This window comes from Cupressus sempervirens, chromosome 6, assembly GCF_028749045.1.
Source record: "Cupressus sempervirens isolate cs-2001-9-10 chromosome 6, ASM2874904v1, whole genome shotgun sequence".
Taxonomy (NCBI): domain Eukaryota; kingdom Viridiplantae; phylum Streptophyta; class Pinopsida; order Cupressales; family Cupressaceae; genus Cupressus; species Cupressus sempervirens.
In genome coordinates this window covers 655,264,218-655,289,413 of record NC_143123.1, presented here as the reverse complement: position 1 = coordinate 655,289,413, position 25,196 = coordinate 655,264,218, and the positions used below count along the sequence as shown (strand labels likewise).

Sequence of the window (25,196 nt, the reverse complement as noted above, 5' to 3'; positions counted from 1 at the left end):
AACACATCATCCGATCTGCACAAGAAACAAAGAGTAAGGGCTTAATAAAAACTTCAGCAATACAGAGTGAAGGTTCTAAAATCAAGAATACAGCTATTGACGACAAGGAGTGGCAGCTGACGAAATTCATGGTACTGAGTCCCAAGAACAAGCTTGGAGATATGGAAAGTCTGAGGGAGGGATGGTATAATTTAAATAAACTAAATGAGCGACGACTACAGGCACAATGGGCCACGAAAGTTACACAAAACAGATGGAAGATATGGCACGAGAAGCGTTTGAAATTGAATAAGTTTCAGCCGGGACAACTAGTGTTGAAGTATAGCGGACGGAACGAAATCAAACCAGGGAAGTTTAAAGTCAAATGGATCGGACTGTAACAAATACGGGAAATAGTCGATAACGGAGCAATCAAGCTCTGGACATTGCACAGGAAAGAAATACCAGAAGCAATCAATGGTTCAAAGTTAAAGATATACCATGCGAGAATGACTCCCTTGTCGACGAAGAATGACGAAGCCTGGAGGGAGATATTAAAAAAAATGAAAAAAGAAGAAGAAAAGATTTTAAATTTTTTTTTAAATGAACCAATAAAAAAAAGAAAAAAGAAAAAAGAGAGAAAGAAAAGAAGCGAAGATGGAACTTTCTGTAGACACGGAGGAGTTCCGCGGACACCTTCCCACGGGGGGTGTGCCGTGGACACACCTGTTCCACGGAAGGTGTCCCACGAACGCAACTCCCTGGTCTCCGCAGCTTCATCTCACTCCCGCGGACATCATTTGCTCCGCAGACTTCTATTTGGCTTCTACGACTATGCTTCTCCACGGGCATCTCCGCAGCTACCTTCTCCTCTGCGGATGGTTTCCTGTCTCCCATGGATTGTTTTCTCCTATCCTTCGCGGCTCTACATTCCGCGTCAAACGAATGCAAGGGGTGTTTTGTGTGAAGTTTAGCAGTGATGCAACGATGGCACTAATCTTCAGCTTAGAAACCAAAAGCATCAGAGCAGTTAAGAGTGATAGAGAGGCAGAACAGATGAAAGAGGCACAATAGCAAATGAGCAGAGGAAGGAGCCAAAAAAAAAAAAATGACAAATAAAAAATGTTCATAATAAATAATGTATAATGCCCAAGGGAAGGGAAAGACAAACAGGTAGGAAACATAAGCGGCTGTCAGAAAGAGTGTGAGATCGAAAGAAAATTAAAAAAATGGTGTGTTCCATGGAGTTTTGTGTGGTTTTGAGAGTGCTAATTTGGTCTTGGCGATGGGGGCGCTACCCCTCGACCTCACCCTATATCGCGACAGGGAGCGCTCCTGGGGCGCTGCCCCTTGACCTCGCTGGGGGCAATGCCCCCTAGACCCCCAATCAATTCAATGATCAAGCGTGGGAAGTGTGACCAGTTGATGAGACCTAGAGCTGCTGCAGGCATGGAGTGTCTATGTACCAGAGGTGGAGAGAATAGATCAAGCCTTTCGAGAGGTGTGATACGCTTTGAGGCACGTGGAGTAGGTGTTGGACGTAAAGTTGTCTTGGAGGATGCATAGAGAGTTCGGGAGGAGTTGAGGGCAGTAGAGCGACACTTGGCTAAGTGTACCCAGGAGTTGGAAGAGAAAGCGGCACGAGTGGCTATCAAGGTCAGCTTGACTAAGGAGACAGTATTGTGTTAGCAAAGGCTACATATGCAACGTGGTTTGGAGACCAGTTTGGTGCAGGCACGGGACAAATGTGAAAGTAGTGTACTAGAAACAGATCTATCTTGTTGTAGTTAGTCAGTTAATGTATTCCGTTTTGTTAATCTGTCTTGGATATTTTGTAATTGTCATCCAGAGATGACTTTTTCTTTTGAGGGATGATGTCGCTGGTAAACATTGTGTAGCTGACGGGTTGATGTCGTCGGTAAATATTGTGTAGTCGACGGGTTGATGTCGTCGATAAATATTGTGTAGCTGATGGGTTGATATCGTCAGTAATTGTTATGTAGCCGAGGGGCCCCTTCAAGAAGGTTCTTCGAAATGGTATATGTACAACTTTGGATCATTGTTGTAATCACCATTGTAAGCATTATGTAATCTCTTCGGCATATATGTGAATAATAAAAGGAGTATTGTTGTTACATGTTCTTGTTTATTGTCTATATGCATTAATCTATTTACCCCATACGGTAAACAGATGCCCCAAGACACACTGCAAGATAGTATGATTTGAAGTTTGCAAAACATCGTTTTTAGGAGAAAAATCGATGAAAACCCAACACAGCTTTTGAGGAGGAAATTTGATCAAAACCTAACATGATTTTTGAGGTGAAAATTTGATCAAAACCAAATAGAATACGAGGCACAAATAATGGAACACAAACTTTGTTTTTGAGTGAAAAGGGTAAAACCCAACAAATAATTTGAGGAAAATTTATTGAAACCCATCACAAATTTTCCAAGGGAAAATTTATCAAAACCAATCAAAATAATTTCAAGGGAAAAAATTATGAAACCCCATGAAAAACAATTTGAGGAAAAAATCTATAACCCACTAGAAAAATCTTGAAGAAAAAATTATAAACCCACCAAATAATCTTTGAGGAAAAAATTATTAACCTAACAGAGAAACCTTCATGCTACAAAACAACACATGCAAGTGCGTGCAACTCACAAAAAGCACATGCAAGCATTTGCAATCTTCAAAAATCAGACTTTTGCTAAAACTAAGAAAGTGTGCAATCAAACCTCTCAAACAGGCTCACGATTTTCAGCAAAAATCTTTGAAGAGGAGCTATACATAAATTCATAAAGTACCTCTAATGATTTTTATTTCAAAAAATCAAAAACTGCATTTCTGAAAAATATTCCTAATCAAAAAAGGCTTGAATTTTACTTAGAAAATTCACCATATTTTATGAAATCCCATCAACTTGCTTCGATACCATGTTATGATAAATCAATATTGTTGTTATTAAATTGAGGAGACGAAAGCTCTGTATATAGACAAAGATGACTTTTTTTTAAGAGCAATCATGAACTAAAGACAAAAATAGAAACTATCTAGTAAACTAAAAATTAACTAAGATGAACATTAAAGAAACATTATAATATTCTACCTACTTTGAAACAAAGTACAAGAACAACACTCGTGAATGGTAGTATCTCCATTACCAAGAAATTATTTACCTAAAGTCAGAAAGTGTCTTGCCATTATATTTGTATTTTGAATTTTTTTTAACTCTTTTAAGATCTATTTGGCGACTATAATTTTAGAAGTTGAATTGACTACATCTAGAATCTAAACAAGTTGAGTGTAATGTCCCATTTTTCGTGAAAGTTAACTCTCAAGGTGTTACCCAATTTCTTGACCCTCATAAGTTTATGGAGTTGTTCACAAGGTCTAGTTGGCAAAGACAGCAACCAGTTCCCACTCACTGATCTAGGATGTCCAGAATTGCTCTTCACTTGAGTCAAATTGGCACACTTGCTATTTATAGGGAGTGTCTATTTTGGATAAGTCAGAGTTTCCATCTTTAGCAGGGCGTCTAAATAGCTTGTTGGCAGTGTTGAGATATAGTATGCAATTATTTAGAGACATAATATTTATAGTAAGTCATTGTTGAGGTGGTGCTATGTCCAGCAAGGGCACCCAAACTCATGGTGTGCACAGTGATTGGCTCAGTTTCAGGTACTTACTATTTATAGTAAGTCAATTACGCCCATGTTGTTATTTTTGGCAGTGCGCCTAGACTTGGTATTAGCAGGCTTTGTCATTTGGCTCATTTTCAGGGACTTAATATTTATAGAAAGTCAGTGGATGTTAGAGAGGGGCCCTTACTATTTCTAGTAAGCACTTGGATGCACGACAGATACAATGGTTAACTCTCAGGCTCAGACGGAAACAATAAAAAATGATTTTTTTGGAGTTATGTTATTTTAATTATTAATGAAGTAATACTTATTAATAGTTAATTATAAAGTGCAATTATAAAGTTATGCTTTCACTTTATATCAACGAGGCCACTTAATGACTTAAAAGTCATTTAATAAAGTGAATCACAATAATATATTGACTCTGTTGGCTCCCGCCTACCCGAGTTTTTGCCCGTAGGGCCCTATTCATAACAATCAACTTATGTATTGAATCCAGAAACAGATGGGAGGGTTGGATCAGAGGGTGGCTTCGGGCTGGGATGGAGAAGGTGAGGGACCAGATAGATCATAACTTTATGGTTTAAGTGCACTTTATTTAAAAGGGAGATATAAGTGTTTAATAAAGTATATTTTATATTGAGCACAAAAAAAGGGGTTATAATTGCATATTACAATTAAACTGCAACAAAAGCAAATGGTTCCAAAAGCTAAGTAATTTTTACGTTATGAGAAGAGTATTTGTGAAGATATCTCTTGAAGTATGATTAAAAAAGCCAAGGCAAGAGAAAATAGATTCATTCATGACTTTGTATTTGCTTTTGATGTCTGAAGAGAAATTTGGACCAAGGGTTTCATTATTCAGACTTGGAGGATTGTGAATTCTTCAGAGTTCTACAAGTATTTAAGTTGTTGAAAAGAAAAGACACACTGATACTTGCTATTATTGGGTGACTCGTTTCAGGGTTATCAATAGTGCCTCATTTGTGATCAAATAGTGAGAAGTATTTCAGCATAGGGCTTCAGATTTAATTGCAAGGACAGAAAGCTTTAATTGGTGCAGATTGCAACTCGTGTATGGTTCAACATTTGAGATTGGAGAGTGGCCACAGGTTATATAGGCGAAGCGGCAGTCTTCTACAAGCTGTGATTTAAATATTAGAGGCAGTGTTGGCAGACTTATTGAACATTCATTGATGATTGGTGTCTCAAATCAATGTTTCCAACCTTGGCATCAAATTGGAGGACATTTACAGAGAGCTGCAACATATATATTGGAGAGTTTTTGCATTTTGCATGACACATGGCCCACATTTCATTACCAGGTTCTCTGTAATTTTGTAATAACATTTCAAAACATCAGAATTGGTATTTGTATGCATTATGAATACTTTGATTAAATAAAGGTTTGCATGTCAACTGTTTAATTAAATGTCTAGTGGTTGTAGGTGTACATTGGAATACATGACAAGTGTTGGTCTTAATGTCAACTAGCCTTCATAGTTAATTTAGTCATGCATATGTTTGTCAAAGGTCTGAAACACCTAGTATATCATTTCTATAACAACCTTGCATTGTCAGAAGCATTCAATAACTTCATTTGCAGCCTACGAACTTAAAGAAGACAATCCGAAACTTCATAACAGTGGTTTCAAACATTGTAAGCTAAATATTTGATAATATTCCTTGAGATTCAGATTGCAATCAGATTTACAAGGGATATTACAGTGGTCAAGTTAGAACCTGCAGGGGTTCTTACAGTGAGCTTCTCTTCACAAAGCGCAATTGGAGAACATACTGGTTTATCCACTCAGTTAAGTGCAACCAGTAGGCAACAAAAAAGGAAGAGGAGTTGGTGTTGTGTATCTTAACTAATGCCTCCCTCACTCAAGCAGTTTGATACAATAAGGCACTGGAATGTAGCACGAGTGCATCCCAACTTAGATGCTTGTACTGCACAAATTTGTAAAGTCACAATCAAGGATGCAGGTTGTGACTTTGCATAGTGCAACTTGTGGGAGTGGCACTAACACTGCTTGTGGTTCCAGTGAACCAACCAATTATACTGAAGATCGTGATAAAAGACCAATATGATAAGTTGCATTGATTTTCCATGCACAGTTGCATTAATAAACCATTTTGATTTATCTTTAAAAATTTACAATTGACATCGAATTATCAATTATTAGTTGTGTTTTATATTTGATTGTGTACACTCTGATAATTATGGTTATAATAGCAACAACAAGCTAGTAAACCCAGAGAAAGGAAAAATACCCAAAATACCAACTTGGCTTATAGGAATTAGGCAATAAATATGCATAAGCGTGAAAATTTTGATACAAAAACTAAACATCTCATAACCTAAAAGCATATATAATGCAAAGCACTAAATCCATTTCCCAAAAGTGAAATAAATATTGATTTTTGATATGATGCTTGCATTACATGCTTTGAATATTCCCTGATACCATAAAAAATTAGATATATTCTGACATAATAAAGAACTAGACATACTCCTCAGAATATTAAAAAAATTAGAAATGTCCCCTTGAACATTCCCTAACACAATGCTAGAAAAAGGAAATGGAAGTTATAATATGGATTATACATATCACACACCTGTAAGCTGTCTGAAATGATTCCGTTTTGTCCATAATCAATGATAAGAGCTCCACCGCCATCTGCCCCTATTCTTCTTGCAATGTTCTTTGTTAATTCAATAGCTTGAGGGCAAACTTCAACATGCTCCAACTTAGCTATTTCATCTGGGGATAATCTCTTAAAGCGCTTAGCTAAGTAGAGCTTAGCTGCAGCTGTTGGTTCCCGTGATAGTACAAAACGAAAACCATCACTATAGGTCGGTTAGATTAATCAACTTAATTGTTTTCCTTTTTCATCATGCATAAAACTAGGCATTGCAACTTGAAAATAAAATGAACAATATCTCATTATGTGCCAGTTGGCTGGGAACTTACGAGTCTTCGGCAATATCAATCAGCTTTTCAGTCCATCCACGAGGTGTCTTCTGCATGAATTTATAATTTGTACAAAATTAATGCATTGATAATATACTTGCTTAGCCTAAGACTATGACAGGAATATATTTTATTTGCCATGTGTAATCTACCTGACCAATATAATATTTGGCATCCAGGGTTATATATGTAAGCACTTACAAAATTGAATACCATTTTGGAAATGTTTTGAAAAATGTAATTTAAAGCAAATGAAGTTCTGTTGATAATATTTCCATCGCGCTGTCCCCAGATCCTCATAGATATGTCAAATACCTTGTCAAACAATGTTGTTTCTGGCTGGCCTAAGCAGATGATAGATCATTTTGAATCTATTATTACAGCAACAATACTTTTGTGTTGATGGGTCCCTTGACAGTCTTTGCTTGGACATGGCTTCTTTCTTTAACTTTATATCTCTATATCATCCAATTAGAATATTTCATCATGATGTTATTATTCAAAAATAAATTTGTCAGAGATTGAGCACTTGACAGCAAGCATTTTCCAATGGCTTATCCACTGAATTACGAAGATCTTTGAATTAGATCCAAAGACTAATCCATGATGAAAATTCATTTTTATGAGAGTTTGGTAGTACGATTTATCCAATTATCCCCCAATTTATTCCAACTACCATATCCTACAACTCATAATTTATAGTTATCAATAGAAATTATATACATTTGTAGCACATTACTAAAGAGCAATTCATAGCTTCTATATATCACAAGAGAAATGAATAGCTTTTAACATGTATTTAGACAGGCAATGCTTGGTCTAGTGGCATTTATTAAAAACTTAAAACCTAAGAGGCCTTGGAGATAAAATTCTAATACTTTAATTAAAGATATAATATCAAAGAATTTGCACTATAAGGCTGAAAATGTGAATTTCTTATAGTCATGTTTTCAATGGGAAGCCCAGCAATTTATCCACTTACATGAGGCTCCTCTGAAATTTATTCATTTTGCATCAATTAAGCCCTCTCCATACATAAGATGCATTTCGCTCTCAAAAGTTGGTCATCCACTATGCCAAACATATCCTACATACTCTGGAGGATGGTTTGTAGTTGTGTTATGAAACCTCTAGTCTCTTGATACCAACACTATTGTTAGTTTAAAAGCAGGACAATGAAAGTGAAATACCACTCCCTTGTAGAGATTAACATGAATGCATATAAGTAAAGAAACGACACACCATTTAGTGAGAAAGTTTTGTTTGGGTATACACTAGTCACCAGGTAATGAGAAACTGTTGTGCTACGAAGATTATTGGATGTTCAGGGATCTTTCAGATTGAACTACAGATCACAAATTCATCTAAATAGGACTGTGCAAGAAAAATACATAATGTCAATTAACAAAACATACCCACCTGGAATTGATGAACTGGAAGGGCATCATAAAATTCATGGGCAACAATGATAGTTGGCACTGCAAATAGAAATAAATAGTGATTTTTAGGCTATTGGAACACAAACCAAACAAATGAAACAGACAATAATAATATAAAAACATTCTTATATATTTGGAAATACGAGATCAATTAGCTGTATTACAAAGACCAAAAACTAATTTTGCTGTTCCTTGGGCAAAAGCCTATGAAACCCATTCCTCAGAAAAAGACACTATATAAAAGCTACGCAAATGAACTTGTCTAAGTTGCTAACTTGAATAAGGATTTGATCAGTTATGATATAGGAAACAGCTGATGTAAGATTTTCATCAATCACTTGTAATAACAGTTTATCTAGAAGCACAAATATATATAATTAAAGACTTGATACACAAACTAAACAAATAAACTTGTCTAAGTTCCGATCTTGAAGAAGGATTTGATCAATTATAATCTAGGACCCAGCTGATGTAGGATTCTCATCAATCCATTTAATAACAGTTTACTCCAATGCACAAGCATACGTAATTGGTTATCTTATAGGATATTGTTTGAAGGTGTAGGACAAGCTGGATAAAGAAGGTAGTACAACATTTCAAAGAGGATACATATACAGTAAAGAATCTGTTTATGTAACTTCATAATATCAAATACAAAAAGTATTAAAATAATATTGTAATGTTTCTATAATGGTCACCTTAGTTGGTTTAGTATGTTTCTATTTCTATTGTTTATGATTGTTTCATCTCTTTTTTAAATAGACTTTCATCTATATTGTATATATCAATTTTATAATAGCATGGTATCAAGCAAGCTAAAGTTTTTTTCGGTTAAGTTTTTGTTTTTTTTAAATTAAATTTGTGATTATCCTCAAAATAATTTTCCAGAAATTTTTTAAACGATTTTTTTATAAAATTGTAGATCCTATGCAGTTGTTTATGGTTCAAGGGTTTTCGTAGGTTTTCTCAGTGAGAATTTGCATTTAGAAAAATTGTGTTGTTTCTGTTCTGAAGTTCATGGTGAATTTTGGTGGTGTTCTTTTTAGACTTAGGGTGGCATTTTTGTTAAACATTGCAGATCAAGTTTGACCTGTTGAAGACCCATGGTTTTGTGCATCGTTTTCCTCCTGTGATGGCTTCTTTTCTTTTTCCTTTTTTGAAATTTGAAATCCTTTCTTAGCCAGCACACACGTAGTTCCTGAAGAGTTTTTTGGCATCGTTGCTTTGAGATTTTCAGCTCACGTGTATCTTTGTAGGCATTGTTTTTTCTGGCATGTTTTATAGGCAGCCCATTTTATTTTATTTTGCAACCCACACAGCTCACATTTTGTTTTTAGCTCAGAATGGTTCTATTCTCCCATTTGTTGTTCATTTGTGTGCCCATCTTTTCCTGTGTATTTTCCTTCGGACAAAAATGCCCAACTGCTTGAGTTGCACACGAAAGCTTTTTCTTTCCTAGGAAAATTGCAAGTTCATTTTTGGCTAGGGTTTTTGGTCTAAAAACTCAGTTTATTTCCACATGCCAAGGATTTTGTTGTAGTGTGATTTCTAAAGTTTTCTAAACATCCAGGTGTTCAAGATCATGGCTTTTTTGCGGGTTCTTTATCTATTAGAGGCTTTTCATATGATTGATGTTGCTGCTTTTTGGATTTTTTATTTTTTCCAAAAAAGGGAAGGGATTTACACAATTTTTTCCAAAAAACATGGTTGTCAATTTTACCCTTTTTCACTAAATGAAGGGTTTGTTGATTTATCCATGAAATCGTAAGTGATCTCACTATCACATTAATGGTTTCCCAAATTTTTCTACAAAAATCATAGTTTCTTGTGTTATGGTAAATAGATGTATTAAACAGAGGCTCCTTATATAGGTTTACAACAATAATGTTTCTAAAAGAAACAATCATGAACCAAAGATGATAATAGAAACTACCTAATAAACTAAATATTAACTAAGATGGCCTTTAAAGAAACATTATAGTATTCTAATACCCTCCCTTAATAGTCATCGTCTAGCTACTTTCTTTTGGTCACAAATACTTCAAAACATTCTGAAGCTGCTAAGACCCTCCCTGGATCTGCAAAATGTTAATGACAAAGAAGCAAAAAATCCATCCAGAAAAGAAGAGAGACGGGTGACCCTTTCTTTAAAAAGCTTTGCAAAAAGAGACAAGTCTTCCACTAACTCTACCACTAAGATGAGTTTGTCACTAACCCTCCTGGAATCAATAAAACATTTGACCAAAAATCATCACAAAACATCCAACGCGATGTCGGATAACGGAGCTACTCTTCCTGTAGCCAAAGACATATCGAGAACAATTAAGCCACCATTTTGAGGAAAAATCGACAAACCCTCCAAACTTTGCAAATGAGCATGATGCCCCAAAACGGACCGCAAATAGCCACAATTTTTTAAGGAGAAAAATCGGAAAAACCAAACACAATTTTTGAGGTGAAAAATCGATCTAAACCAAACAATAGAATCCAAGACATGGATCAAAGAATAAAAAGCTTCATTCTTTAGGGAAAAAATAGTAAAACCCAATAGATGATTTTGTGAGCAAAAATTATAAAACCACCAAATGATTTTTGAGGAAAAAATTATAAACCCACAGATAAATTTTGAGGAAAAAATTATAAACCCAATAGATAATTTTCTAGAAAAAATTATAAACCCAAAAGAGAGTTTTTAAAGGGAAAATTTATGAAAACCTATCTAAAATTTTTTAAGGGAAAAACTTATCAAAAACTCATTTGAGAAACCTTCGCGAGGCAATACATGAGACTTCATGTGGTAAAACAACCCATGCAAAAGACAAACCACAAAATTTTCATAAAATACCTCCACTAATTTTTATTTCAAAAAATTAAAAAAACAAATTTCTAGGAAAATTTCCAAATCGCGAGGGGCTCGAATTCTTCTTAAACATTTGCCAAATTTTAATGGAATCCCATAGACCCGCTCTAACACCATGTTATGGTAAATAGATGTTGTATTAAACAAAGGAGATGAAAGCTCCTTATATAGATTTAGAATGACAATGTTTCTTAAAGAAAAAATCGTGAACCAAAGTGGATAGTAGAAACTACCTAATAAACTAAAAATTAACTAACATGACCATAAAGAAACATCATAATATTCTAATATCTTGCAGTTCTTTTGGGTCGCACCTAAAGTTGTTGGGGTGTGTTGTGTTCATCTGCAAAAGTTCTTGATAGTTTTTTGAAAAAAAAATTGTGGTTATTTTCCTAACATAGTGGAGGGTTTGATGAGCTTTCCTCAAAATTGTGATTTCAGATTGAGAAGTTGATCTCAGTGTCTCTGGCTACAAGGAGGAAAAGCATATCCAGAAGTTTTGTAGAACCAGCGAGGGTCTCAACAATAGGTTCATTTTGCAGAGCGTAATGAAGAGAAGGGGGCAGCCTTTTCTGCATTCATGACCAAAAGATCTACTAATTATGCCCTATGTAGGGTAGTTAGAACCATAGTTTGCAAACTTTGTGAGTACTCGCCAAGCCTATAAAAATTGCTATCCAAAAGCCCCAAAGAGCGGCTCCCGAGTTAACTGCTGCCTGCACTCTAGGAAAAACTGGCCTAAATTATTACGTTACAACATGCCTTTTGGGAATAAACTGTCACAAACCCTCTATCAAGATCGTACTCAACCTGCAACCAACTTAGGTGTACTGCTATGCCAAATGGAGGAGAGCCCAATCAATATGGCATACAAATAAGCAATTATTTCAAAGAAAGCTACAACCTTGCTCAAGAATATTATGGCCAGGAAAGAGTATTAGGCTCACCATTATATGATATAAATCCACACTAAAAAATAATTCCATGTGACCAAGAAACTGTGAAACTACTCAAATAAATCAGAAGCAAACACCCAAAACCTCATACTAAAAACTGAAGCACTAAAATTAAAAGACTAGTGAAGCATCCTGTATATAACTGCACTAAAGAGAGTTTTCATCCCTAGAGATTCAGAAAATGTAAAGGTTTCCATCCTCAAAAAATAAAATTGAATGTATGTTCATTCCTGAAAAATATAATTGTTTCAAAAAGAACAATAGAATCTGTTCAAAAACAATCCTTATTTATAACTATATTTTGAAGAAATAAAATCATCTTTATTTCTTTTGGGGCAAAAATTCCTCAATGTTAGAAAAATATAGATCAATGTCATTTTTAATCATCTTTTTGCACCATGAGTCTAATGACATTTAAAATAATCACTGAAAACACCATTCTAAATTATAAAAATATGTGGTCTTTTAAGTTTTAATTTTTCAATAACTTAACTAGTTATTTATTCAATCCATTTTCCTACGTTACCTTGGGTTTCTATGACTAAGGACTAGGGAAATTGATTTCCGACATGGGTTATTTTTTACCAAGTAGGTGACATCAGTGGGGACAGCTATATAAAAAAAGGAACATTTGACACATGAAAACATGGATAAAGCATGCTTATATCCATTCTAGAATCTTAACATATAGCATTTGTGTTAAATAATTGAAGTTGAGAGTTCGAATGAGAATAGAAATCAAACAAATCATCAAAATTCAAATATTAATTTTATGGGACAACCAAAAGTCAAATTTCAGAGTTTCCAGGACATCCCTATTTCTAGGACAGGTCAACTTATGTGTATGTCCCCAATTTAACAGGTTACAGTAGCTTGGCGATGTCAGCTCATAATCGCATCCCTCGTGAGTTGACACTATGATTTGAGGAAGTTAGTGGAGTGACTTGCTATTTATAGTAAGTCGGATATGCAGAGTTTATGATTTTAGCAGTGCAGTTGTGGCACCTTGTGTCCTGGCTTCATCAGTGTTTGACAAGGCTGCATTAGTGCATTGCATATTGTTATTTATTTATTGAGTTTAACTTAATGAATAACTTATAAGTCTTTATCCTAACTTGATGGTGTGAAAATGAAGCTTTGTTAGTGAAAAGTGTAACCATGAAGCTAAGTGGTGTTTTGTGTAATGGTGAAGCTTTAAGCTTTGAAGTGTTATAAAAAGCACTCATGAAGGGGATCGAACTATTCTATTATTGTATTGGTTTTGTCAAAATTGAAGCTTCAAGGTTTTGGCATGAGCCTTCATAAATTCTGATTTTTCCTCATACTGTTGGTACTCTGAATTGGCCATTGTCTGCCAGTGAGTTGTGCTCTATCTGCTGAGTATTGGTCTGAGATTCATTTGAGGATTTAATGGTGTTGTCATATACCATTCAATTAATTATCTGGTCTGCCTTTTTAATCTGAAGGGTTTGTAGATGAATTACCATTGTTGCTGCTGTGATTTAGTGAAGTGAATAACATTCAGCGTAGGCGTCCATTTGCTACTGAACTATTCTCATTGACATTGCCACTAGGAGGCATCATTGTGAGTTGTGAGTCCATTACTGAAGCAACGTTAAAAATTATACATTTGCATTTTGATCTAGGAGGTCCAGCTCCTTAGCATCCACCCTAACTGGACAGCATATCACCAACAGCAAAGAGGCAACCATTGGTGGCAACATATATCTTCTTTAAGGCTGCAAGGGGTTTGTTGGACATTGGTGTGAGGTTAGATACCTATTGCAACTCATTTCCAATGCCAAACTGCATATAGGTCCTTGATACATTAGTCTTTGCTTATACATTCATGCTTTCTAATAATTGCAAATCTAGATAATGGCAATTGAAATTATTGTAATGGTGTTTCACAGAGTTTAAAAATTCGGTATCGGCAATATCTCGGCTGACCCAAAAATTTTGAAAATATCGGAATCGGCAAAAACTAGGCGAAAAATTCAGCAATATATCGGCACTTTTATCGAACATTTGAAAATATACAATTTCTTAAAATATTCTTAAAAATGCATACATACACACTAAATTTGTAGAACATATAATGATTTGAGATATCTATTCTACCATAGATGAAGCAAAGTTCTGAGTTAAACAATAATTCATAATTTCATAGCAATTAAAACTTAGTAGATTAACATAGTAATAGAATCATAAACCAAAAAACAAGTATAATTGTATAACATCAAAATATAAATAAGTTCACTACATATAGCAGTCAAACTCCATGAAAGTTTGAAACTACAACTTCTGAATACATATTAAGTTCAAGTTTCAATATCAATGAAAACTGAAAGTAGCAACCATAAATTGCATCTAGGAGTAAAACTCAAAAAAGATCGTTGCTGCTGGGTGAGTGGTGTTGAAGTAGTTGCCGTAGCAACATCCTCAACAGGTGCCCTAGTAGGTGCCTCACGCTCCACAGAAGCCTCTAATGGATGACCAAGCTCAGGTTCCACCTCACGTGCTGCCACATCTGCATCCCAGTCATCTGCCTCTATCTCAAACTCGGCTAAGTACTCATCTGTCAATAAAGGTTCACCCACATCCGCATCTGCACCCTCACTATCAGGAGGAGCAATCCAATCTACTAAATATGGATCAATGTCATCCAAGTCTAGTGCTACATATGAAGCTTGCCCTTTCACCTTCTTCTCATGCAAGAGATGGTTGTACTTCACATAGACCAAGTCATTTAGGCATTTTTGAGTCAACCTATTACGTTTTTTTGTGTGTGTTTTGAAAAGTACTCGAATTTCTCTCGCAGCCAGAAGCACTGCAAGGCTATGATAAAATTTGGATGGCAAGCTGTTGAAGATTAGGTGTTGTGGCACCATAATCTTCCCACCACAGATCTGCAAGGCTTGAAAAAATCATTTATGATGTGGTAAAACTTTCAATAAACTTCACGAGCAAAATAAATGGTATGATAAAAGTAAACGCATGTTCTTTTTTACCTGGCTGCAAGGTGTATCTCCTACGCTTGCAATCAGGGGAAGAAAACAATGGCCCCTCTTCCCTCTTGTAGCTCTACAACTCATCAAGTATGACATCTCAGAGGTCTGTATCAACAACTAATCTTCGAATACATGTGTCCAAACCAATTGAACCTTTGCATCTGCTTTAAAAGTGTTGGAGAAATAGTACTTGGGGTTCAAGAAGTAGGCAGTTGCATGAATGTGTTGGTGGAGTTGTCGGTTCCACCTACGATCAATGATGTTCCATATGGGTCTATATTCGGTCTCATTTGACCTATACAAGTGTTGAATGGCCTCTTTTGCGCTGTCCATAGCCTCATATAGAAACCACATGGGGTTTTTATCCCCATCCACAATTTGTAGAACCTTCACCAACGGCTCTGATACCTAGACATAATAAAATATACAAAATCAGCCAATGAAAATATTTCAAAATTAAATACTAAATCATCAATTAAGATTTGAAAACTTACTTTGAGAGTCTCCTCCATTAGCTTTTCAAAGCTACCATCAAACACAATCCTCACAATCTTCTCTACTTCAGGCTTCTTGGCATAAGGACTCTCTAACCATTTCTTATCAAGAAACATGCACTTGAAGTCTAACAATGTCTCTGATATGCTTTGCAAGTTTAGAAAATTAGAAGCAAAGCGTGTGACCCCTGCTTGTACAAGATCCTTACCACTAATGTGCTCTTTCATAAGACTCAAGACCCATGTATGATTGTAGATGTACTTCACAATATTCCTTCCATCTTCAACCACCTTCTCCACCCAGCTCAATTTCCCTAGATCCTCAAGAAGCAAGTCAAGACAATGGGTGTCGTCGGTAGAAATTGTGTATCGGCCGACGGGTCCCTTCGAAAAAGAAATTGTGCATCGGCCAACGGGTCCCTTCGGAAAAAGTCTTGTTATGTAGCTAACGGGTAAATAGTTTGTACGACGGACTCCTTCGGGAAAGTTCTTCGGAAAGTATTTATAACCCCTTCGGGAAGCATTGTAAGGAGGAGATCATATCTTACCATCGAAGCATAATGTATTGTTGGCATATGCGAATAATAAAAGTTCTGCTGTTTGCTGTTCATGTTCGTGTTTATTTTCTGTGTGCGTTTCTTAATTAACCTATGCAGTAAACATTTGGCGTTGTTGCCCGATGGACCTGGTATGCAGGCAGGCGGATATGAATTAAATGCCGAATCAATTGAACAAAGATAAGAATAAGATGAAGGAAAAATATGACATACGCGTTGCGCAGGAAAATTTAATTTTGGCTCAGCAGACAGAGCGCCAAAGGAGATTCCAGAAGATTGCTGACGGAAACAGGAGTACCGAAGGATTGTTGAAGGAGACTCGACAACGGCTTGAGTTGGTGGAAGAAGCGAGGGAGGAGTTTCTGAACCTGCATACGCCACGGGAAGAGAATCCTGACGGAAGGAGATCAACTCGCACGGCTCGGAGTGCCGAGGGAGCACGAGCGTGGAGTGACCTCTTCGTCCGAGATATACTTCTGGAACGAACAGCTTCGGTTGACGAACCCTCTTCTTCACCAAATACCGCGGAAGCAAAAAACAGCGCGGGTGTTGCAAACAGCGCCGGTGTTGAAAACAGCGCGGGTGTGCAGAACAGCGCGGGTGTTGGAAACAACGCAGGTGTTGGAAACAGTGCGAGTGTGCAGAATAGTGCGGGTGTTGGAAACAACGCGGGTGTGCAGAACGGCACAGGTGTTGGAAACAGCGCGGGTGCTCAAAACAGCGCGAGAGTACAAAACAGCATAGGTACACAACAAAACCTCCAACATACAGTGATAATGGCAGGTCCGAAGGAAAAATTGCCTAAATTTGATGGTGATGAAGCAGCTGATCCCATTCAACATTGTAAAACATGTGAAACGATCTGGAGGGCAAATGGCATAATAGATACAAACGAATGGATTCGACAATTTCCCGCTACCTTACGAGGTGTTGCGATTGATTGGTTTACTGATGTTGATCCACAAAAATTAAACAATTGGGATAACATTAAGGAGTTCATCGCAGAATTTCAACTTTTGCATGATGATAATGAAATTGTAGCGGAGATATTTAATACCAAACAAAAGAAGAATGAAACAGTACGGGTCTTCGCCAAAAGGTTGAAGGACTTAATCAGTAAAATGGAGAATAAGCCGGTAGATGGGCTCTAGAAAAGATGGTTCATTGAAGGCCTTCACCCGAAGCTGCGGAAAAAGATGAAGATCGTGCCACCATCAACATACAATGAAGCGTACAATCGGGCAATGAACCTCGAAAGTGACCAGAAGACAAAGAAGAAGAAGAAAAACAGCTCGTCCGATTCAGAAGACGATGCATCTTCAGGAGAAGATAGCAGCGATGACGAAGAAAGCAATAAGAAGGTCCGGGCCCTCCAGAAGGACATGATGCGGATGATGAAGGAATTCAAAAACATGAACAAGGAGACTAAGGGCAATGACCTATGGTGAACGGAGTGCAAGAAAGAAGGCCATACGAAGGGATCCTGCCCGAAAGATCAATTTTGTGAAATCTACCAGATCTTGGGACACTCGGTAAAGGAATGCCCTTTCAATTTAAAAACAAGAACACCGCAGCAAGTGTTCCTGTCACAGGAGGCATCCCCGTCAGGAGGGAACGGGAACACCAGTACGGAAGGAGCCACATCAAGCGGATACAGAAACAACCAGCGCGGTCAAAACAACAACAGCAATAACAATGGCGGCAACAACAATAATGGCGAAAGGAGTCGAATTCAGTACGATGCAAATGGTCGGCCAATTGTTCAATGCCGCGCATGCAATCTGTGGGGTCACTTTGCCCGAGAGTGCACAACAATGAACACGCCGAAGTTACTATGCCGATGGTGTGGACTTGGCGATCATGATGATACTAAGTGCTCGAAGTTCGGAGTAAACTTGATTGTCGTCCGGACGGACGAGGAAGAAGTTTTGGCAATCACTCGGAAGCAGGCGAAGCTATACCCTGACCCAACGGAAGAAAAAAAGAGACTGGAGGAAGCACAGGTAGAGATCCACAAAGCAACACAGGCAGAAACAGCACACCTGAAGGACCCGCCAAGTACCTCCGTCCGGAACTATGCAGAACAGAACATTGTACGGCAAATATTGCAAGTTGAGATACCCGTCAGGATAAATGATTTGTTGCTCACTATGCCTCAACTCCGTATGGCACTCACGAATACAGTCCCGATTGCTAAGCAACCAGTAGAGCGAGAAAAGGAGAAACAAGGAAACACAAGTACAGAAGACCCGATGTTGTTAGCTCTTTCATCTGGACGCTATCCGGCGGTTGTCGAAATGGGCATTCTCGGAACTGTGTTAACAGACATGATCGTGGATGGAGGGTCTGGTGTCAATGTGCTGCCAGAGGATACCTGGAGGAAATTGGGACAGCCGACATTATGGCCACCTAACTTCCAGCTGTTAACAACCGATCAACACGGAATCAAGCCATTGGGAATACTCACAGCGCAACCAGTGACAATCGGAACACAACCATTCCTGTTGGACTTTGTTGTGATTCCTCTCAGGCGGAAGGGGTACGATGCTATTCTGGGTCGGGGATGGCTGATACAAGCAAAAGCAAAGCACGATTGGAAGAAAAATACTTTATCACTCGAAAGCAAAGGCCGTAAGTATGTCATCGATCTGCACACTCAGATGGTCGGGGAAGAAGCCCTATCGTCAGATTCTGAGGGAGAAGAGGATGAAAAGGGGCAAACTATGGAACTGGATCAGGAGGGAGTTTTACGACTGGAAGGAGATGACGATTTGGATTCAGTAAATGGTCTTTACCATTGGCAGATAGAGGATTATGAATTGTTTCCAACCTGCAGCGTACTGACAATAGAAGAACACAATACCGATGCATTTCCAAAGGAGTTCATTGAAATAAAGGAAGGGGATGCGTCACTCGATGTGACCCCGGCACATCAGTTCACTAAAGGAGAACCCATCAAATACAATGAAGTCGCGTTGCAGACCATGAATTTGGGAGACGAAGCAGAACCACGGAACATATTGGTAGGAGACGGACCCAGTACTAAAGATAGCAGCATTCAAGATATTTTTAGAGTATAAGGATGTCTTTGCATGGACATACAAGGACCTGAAGGGCGTACCACTTGAATTGTGTGTGCACCGCATTCAATTGATCGAAGGAGCAATACCCGTACGGAAGAGGCCCTACAGAATGAACAAAAATTATGCGGCCCCGAAGGAAATCAATCGGATGCTAGAAGTCGTAATTATTTTCAAGGTACAGACCAGTGAATGGGTATCCCCGATCGTGATCTCCCTGAAGGACTCCATTTAGATCCGAATATGTGTTGATTTCCAATGCCTGAATGCAGTCACCATCAAGGATCTGTTCCTGATCCCATTCACGGATAGCATCCTGGAGGAGGTAGCGGGACACAAGATCTACTAATTTATGGATGGTTTTTCCGGCTACAATCAGATCTCAATCGCAGAGGAGGATAAACTGAAGACGACATTTGGCGTAGAAGATGGAGTCTATGCCTATAATCGGATGTCGTTCGATTTGTGCAATGCGCCTGCGACATTTCAGCGGATCATACTACACATTTTTGACAAGATGTCCGTTGGAAACTTCGAGGCATTTTTGGATGATTGGTCAGTGTTCAGTGCGGAGGACAAACATCTGACAGCCTTAGGCGAGTGTATGGAAAGGTGCCGCCGTGCGCGTTTGGCCCTGAACCCGAAGAAGTGCAGATTTATGGTCCCACACAAAAGGTTGCTCGGACACATAGTCTGTAAGGAGGGACTAAAGACAGATCCGGACAAAGTGCGGGTCATATTGGAGATGCAGCCGTCCACCAATGTGACAAAGGTAAAATCTTTCCTTGGGCATATAGGGTATTACAAGCGTTTCATCAAAAATTTTGCCAAGATAGCATATCCGTTGGATAGGTTAACTTGCAAGACAAAATCGTTCCGATGGGACAAGGAATAGGATGAAGCATTTGAAGGACTCAAGGTATGACTGGCTACAGCACCTATTTTGGCATACCCGGATTGGAAGGAGTTTCATGTGCATGTGGATGCATCGAACTATGCGATCGGAGCAACTCTCGCGCAAACAGGAAGCCATGGGTTGGATCATCCGATCTATTTCGCCAGTCAGTTGCTATCAAAAGCTGAACAAAATTATAGTACCACCAAACGGGAGGCATTGGGGATGGTCTATGCTGTGCAGAAATTTCGACATTACTTGTTGGCCACTCCATTTGTGTTCTATGTTGATCATCAGGCCCTGTTGTATATGATCAACAAACCAGTCATTCAAGGAAGAATCAGTCGATGGTTACTCCTGTTGCAGGAGTTTACTTTCAAGATTATTGTACAGCCAGGAAAGAAACATGTAAGTGCGGATCATTTGTCACGTATCAGAACAAGAGAACCGACAGACGATGTAAATGATGACTTTCCTGACGCACAGCTGTTTCAGATTGCTACACTACCAGAATGGTATACAAGCATCGGCGAATGCTTGTCAACAGGACAGTTTCCAAATACCATGCCACCGAATGAAAAACGGAAGTTGGTGATACGGAGCAGAACATTTCAGCTGATTAATGGATTGTTGTATAAAATGGGACCCGATCAAATCCTGAGGTGTTGTGTCCTGAAGGAAGAAATTCCACAGGTACTGAAGAAAGCACACGAAGGACCGGCAGGGGACATGGGGCCGGACACAACTGCACGAAAAATACTTCTAGTAGGATTATGGTGGCCAACACTATACAATGACGCCAGGGAATGGGTTGTTGCATGCTATACATGTCAGCGAGCTGGAAAACCCTTGAAAAGAGATTTCATGCCTCTGAATCCTTCTCATGCTCAAGAGCTTTTTGAACGATGGGGTTTGGATTTCATAGGACCCCTGAAGACGAGCAGAACCAGAAGGTGTCGTTACATTGTGGTCGCCACGGAGTACTTGACTAAATGGGTGGAGGTGCGTGCACTACCAGACAACTCAGCGGTAAGTACAACACAGTTTATTTATGAGCAAATTATTACCAGGTACGGCATTCCATTACAATTAACAAGCGATAGAGGAGGACATTTTGTAAACCATGTGATCCGACTGCTCACCACAGAGTTCAAAATTTACCATTCACTGTCAAGTCTGTACTACCCAAGAGCAAAGGGACAGGCTGAAGCTACCAACAAAATCCTAGTATCAATTATATACAAATCCTGCGCAGTCGAAGGGGAGGATTGGGAGGAGAAATTACCTTCCGCTTTGTGGGCTTACCGCACGGCGTACAAAGTTACAACAAGACACACGCCGTTTCAACTGATGTTCGGACAGGAGGCCGTAGTACCAGCAGAATTTATGATACCAAGCTTGCGGATAGCACTAGAAAACAAGTTGGGCGACATGGAAAGCTTAAGGGAGTGGCTGTATAAACTAAACAGATTAAAGGAGAAGCAATTATTAGCACAGTGGGCACCTGAAGTAACGCAGAATAGGCGGAAGGCATAGCACGATAAGCACCTAAAGCTAAACAGGTTTCAGCTTGGACAGTGGGTATTGAAGTACCACGGCCGGAATGAGATCAAACCGGGCAAGTTCAAGGTTAAGTGGGTTGGGCCATATCAGATTCAGGAAGTAGTGGACAATGGAGCAATCAAATTATGGACTTTGGATGGACACGAAGTGCCTCAGGCGGTGAATGCGTCGAAGTTGAAGATATATCACGACCGAAAGACTTTTGCGTCACAGAATGGCCTTCAGGAGACCCCTTCGTCATTGCAGACCGACGGTGATGCCGGTCAAAGGGAAAACTGATTGCTATTTTTTGCTATTAAAAAAAAAAGGAAAAAGTACCGTACGGTTTAGTACCGTACGGATTTCACAGTAAAGGAGCATCGTACGGCTTCCACAAGCACCGTACGGATTTCTCAGAGGATGGAATATGCCGTACGGTTTTCAGAGAAAAGAGTGCCGTACGGTTTTTAGGGTAAAGTACCGTACGGCTTCATAAGGGAAGGAGAGTACTGTACGGTATTTAGTATCTGAAGGAGCACCGTACGGTTTTTAATATCTGGAAGATGGTAGTATGATTTTTGTGGCAATGTACGGTTTTTTTAAAAGAGACTTTTTCATGGTACGGATTTCACTACTTGCCGTACAAATTCTTGCCTGGGCACTGTACGGCTTGTTAAATCATCAACCATACAGAAAACTTCCAGCATTTCAAGCGTATGGATTCCTTCTGAGGAGCAGGGTACGGATTTCATTGTACGGATTATTGAATGCAAGGTTCTCAAGGTTAAGGTACAGAGTTCACCAGTAAGCAAGGCGGTATACCATGATCAGTGGAGGGCATTGAAAATACCAACGTAGGATTTGGGGAAGGGAAACTGTGGTACGAAATTGTGGTCTTCTGGTGGTACAGTTTTTTATTTGATTTTCCTTCCAACTTTTCCAGCATACAGATTTCTCATTCCAAAGGTTGCAATTCACCGTACGGATTTGGAAGAATTCTTCACTGTACGGATTTGGGAGACCGTTAGGAAAAGACAAAGAGATAATTAGTGGAATCTGCAGGTAAACGGCAGTGGAAAAAACAATTAGCACACTCTAAAGTTGTGGGAGGCAGGAGCATGGCAGGTACAGGTAACCTGAATGAAGGCTCGAGTAGCAGCAAGGAGAAGCGTAAGACTACAGCACCTGCAGTAGCTGAAGTCACACTACAGACTATACAATTTGAGGGATTAAATGGAATAGATTGCCAAAAATGGTGGCAAGAAACCCCTGATGACCATCCAATTAAAGCAAGCATCAGAAGAGCGCAGGTTGAATGGACCATTCAGATGCCTGTTTTTTGCATTCAAGATTATGAAGGGTATCTGCGTACCATGATTGAGACATATGGCAGAGTTTCTCAGAGGAGCACATTTCAGTATCTGGGGTGGAACTTAGTGGTATCATTTAAGGCAGTAGGGCAGAAAGATTCAGCCGAAGAAAATTCCAAAGGATGGGAAGCTATTTTTAATCAGATTAGTATGTGGAGATTTGACTGAAGCAGAACAGGCGGCATTAGCTGAGACATCGAGAGGAAGGGGTTTAAAGAAAAACGATATTTAGGAGGGGCCATGGCAGTGTCTGATGGACTTGGTCAAGAGCAAGCTCACGGGATCCTCTAGGGCATCAGATATCACATTTTCGTAGGTATCCATGATGAACGGCATAATGACTGGGAAAGTGTACGATTGGGCGTCTGTGCTGGCTAAACGGATGCATGAATTCATGACTCTCCAGCACAAGACCTTCTATATGCCCCATTACGCTATTGGTCTATTCCTTGATGCTGTAAGCGCGGATGATTCCAATGGAGGAGTTAGAGGCAAAGCCTAGACCACTGGCTTCAGGAGAACCTCCTATCATGCAATGGAAGCACTTGGACTCAATCTCTGGGCAGAAGGGTTCAATAGGTCAAAAGAGGCCCCGGACGGACATGGCAGGTGATACTGACAGCGGCCGACAGGAGACATCTTCTGAGCAGGACAGTGTGGAGGAAGAAGAAGGGGAGGGCGAGGATGATGAGGAGGTTCAGATTGTCACGGCTACACCCTTGCTATTTCCGCATACTACAGTTCCTATGACTTCTGAGTTGATACCCTAAGGTCTACACATGGCTCACATTCCGGGGTTTGGACAGACTCGGCGACCGATATTGATGACTGGAGGATCCCACCAGGCAGTCACACTAGCCGCACCATGGCAACACAAGGTACGGCCTTCTCCTGTTCGGCCGGGAGCAGGATTTGCGGTCGGCTTTGCCCACCTGTCAGCACCCGTCAACCGAGAGACTTCTTCAGCCCCTGAAGCACTTCTGGTAGCAACACCCGTGGCGCTTGCCATAAGTCAGCCAACAGCAGTTGTTACCGTAGCACAGTCAGCAGAAGCTTAGGTACTTCCACTAGAGAACGTACCAGACAGAGGAGTGCAGGAGTGTACGGACCTAGCGCAGCCCGAGCAACCAGAGGTCATGGATAGAGCCAGTGTTTTTCTAAGGCAGCAGTTCCGACTCGTTCTTGACAGGCGTGGCCCGTCCATTCAGTCCCCTAGCTATTCCGGAGTAGCACCTGTACCAGAGCCTCAGTCTCAGGAGGAGGGAATGCCACATGCCGTGATTGCGCCGACAGTAGAGGAGGCGGCACTGGATGTGGGCATGACTCCCGCTAATGAGGACAATAGTGATGCAGAATGGTCATTGGACGATTTCGCCAAGGAGGATTACGAGTCGAATGAGGACAGGTGCAGGGACTACCTCAGGACTATGAAGTCTGCATTGAAGAAGGGGCATGATGTGGCGATTCAGGCTCTCACTCGGCGAAGGGAGTGGCATTTGATCCGAGCGCATATTCATGGGATTTGTCCTAAGCGATTTCAAACTTGTTTTGTGGATAGAGGTTGGCCGGCAGTTGAGACACCAGAAATGTTGGCAGATTGGGCCACTGAGCCAGAATTGGGACCGAGTGATACTCCGATGATGAAGTTGGCACATGAGATCGTGGGACTGTACAAAGAGGTTTACTATGCGCGGCAGCGCGCGGAGGCGGATAGGGCAGCAGACAGTGTTGCAGCCCAGAGATCTCTCGCGGTTGAAAAAGAGGCAAGAGAAACGTTAGCCACTGATTTGGCCGACAAACAGGCAGATTGGGCAGCAAAGCAGGCAACACTATTAAAGGATATGGTAGCCGTGGTACAGGAGAGGGACACGGCTATCCGAGATAAAGACGCGGCAAAACATGAGTTGCAGTTGGCCAAGAGGCAGGCTATGGATGTTGCGCTTCTACTAAAGGAGGCCGTAGAGGTTAATTCACAAATTCAAACAAATCTGCGCATACGGACTGACCAAGTGTATGAGTTATGTCGTCAACAGCACTCTTCTGGGACACCTCCTTCTTCTCTCTAGTATTTCTTTTTCTTGATTGTGGGTTGTCTCCTAATTTTGCTAGTCGTCAGGGGACGACTTCTCTTTTTGGGGGGGATGATGTCGTCGATAGAAATTGTGTATCGGCCGACGGGTCCCTTCGAAAAAAGTCTTGTTATGTAGCCGACGGGTAAATGGTTTGTACGACGGACTCCTTCGGGAAAGTTCTTCGAAAAGTATTTATAACCCCTTCGAGAAGCATTGTAAGGAGGAGATCCTATCTTACCATCGAAGCATAATGTACTGTTGGCATATGCGAATAATAAAAGTCCTGTTGTTTGCTGTTCGTGTTCGTGTTTATTT

At 39.7% G+C, this 25,196-nt stretch overlaps 1 protein-coding gene across 1 annotated transcript in view; it reads right to left on the bottom strand.

Moving 5' to 3' along the window:
• LOC149553899 (NADH dehydrogenase ubiquinone complex I, assembly factor-like protein (DUF185)) overlaps window positions 1-25,196 on the bottom strand; it is an 87,398-nt gene that overhangs the window by 26,087 nt on the left and 36,115 nt on the right. Inside the window, exons 6-8 of the mRNA XM_089789245.1 lie at window positions 8,025-8,083; window positions 6,606-6,655; window positions 6,250-6,481 (exon numbers count right to left, since the gene is read on the bottom strand). Coding sequence (XP_089645371.1) covers window positions 6,250-6,481; window positions 6,606-6,655; window positions 8,025-8,083 — 341 coding nt within the window. The remainder of the gene's footprint in view (window positions 1-6,249; window positions 6,482-6,605; window positions 6,656-8,024; window positions 8,084-25,196) is intronic.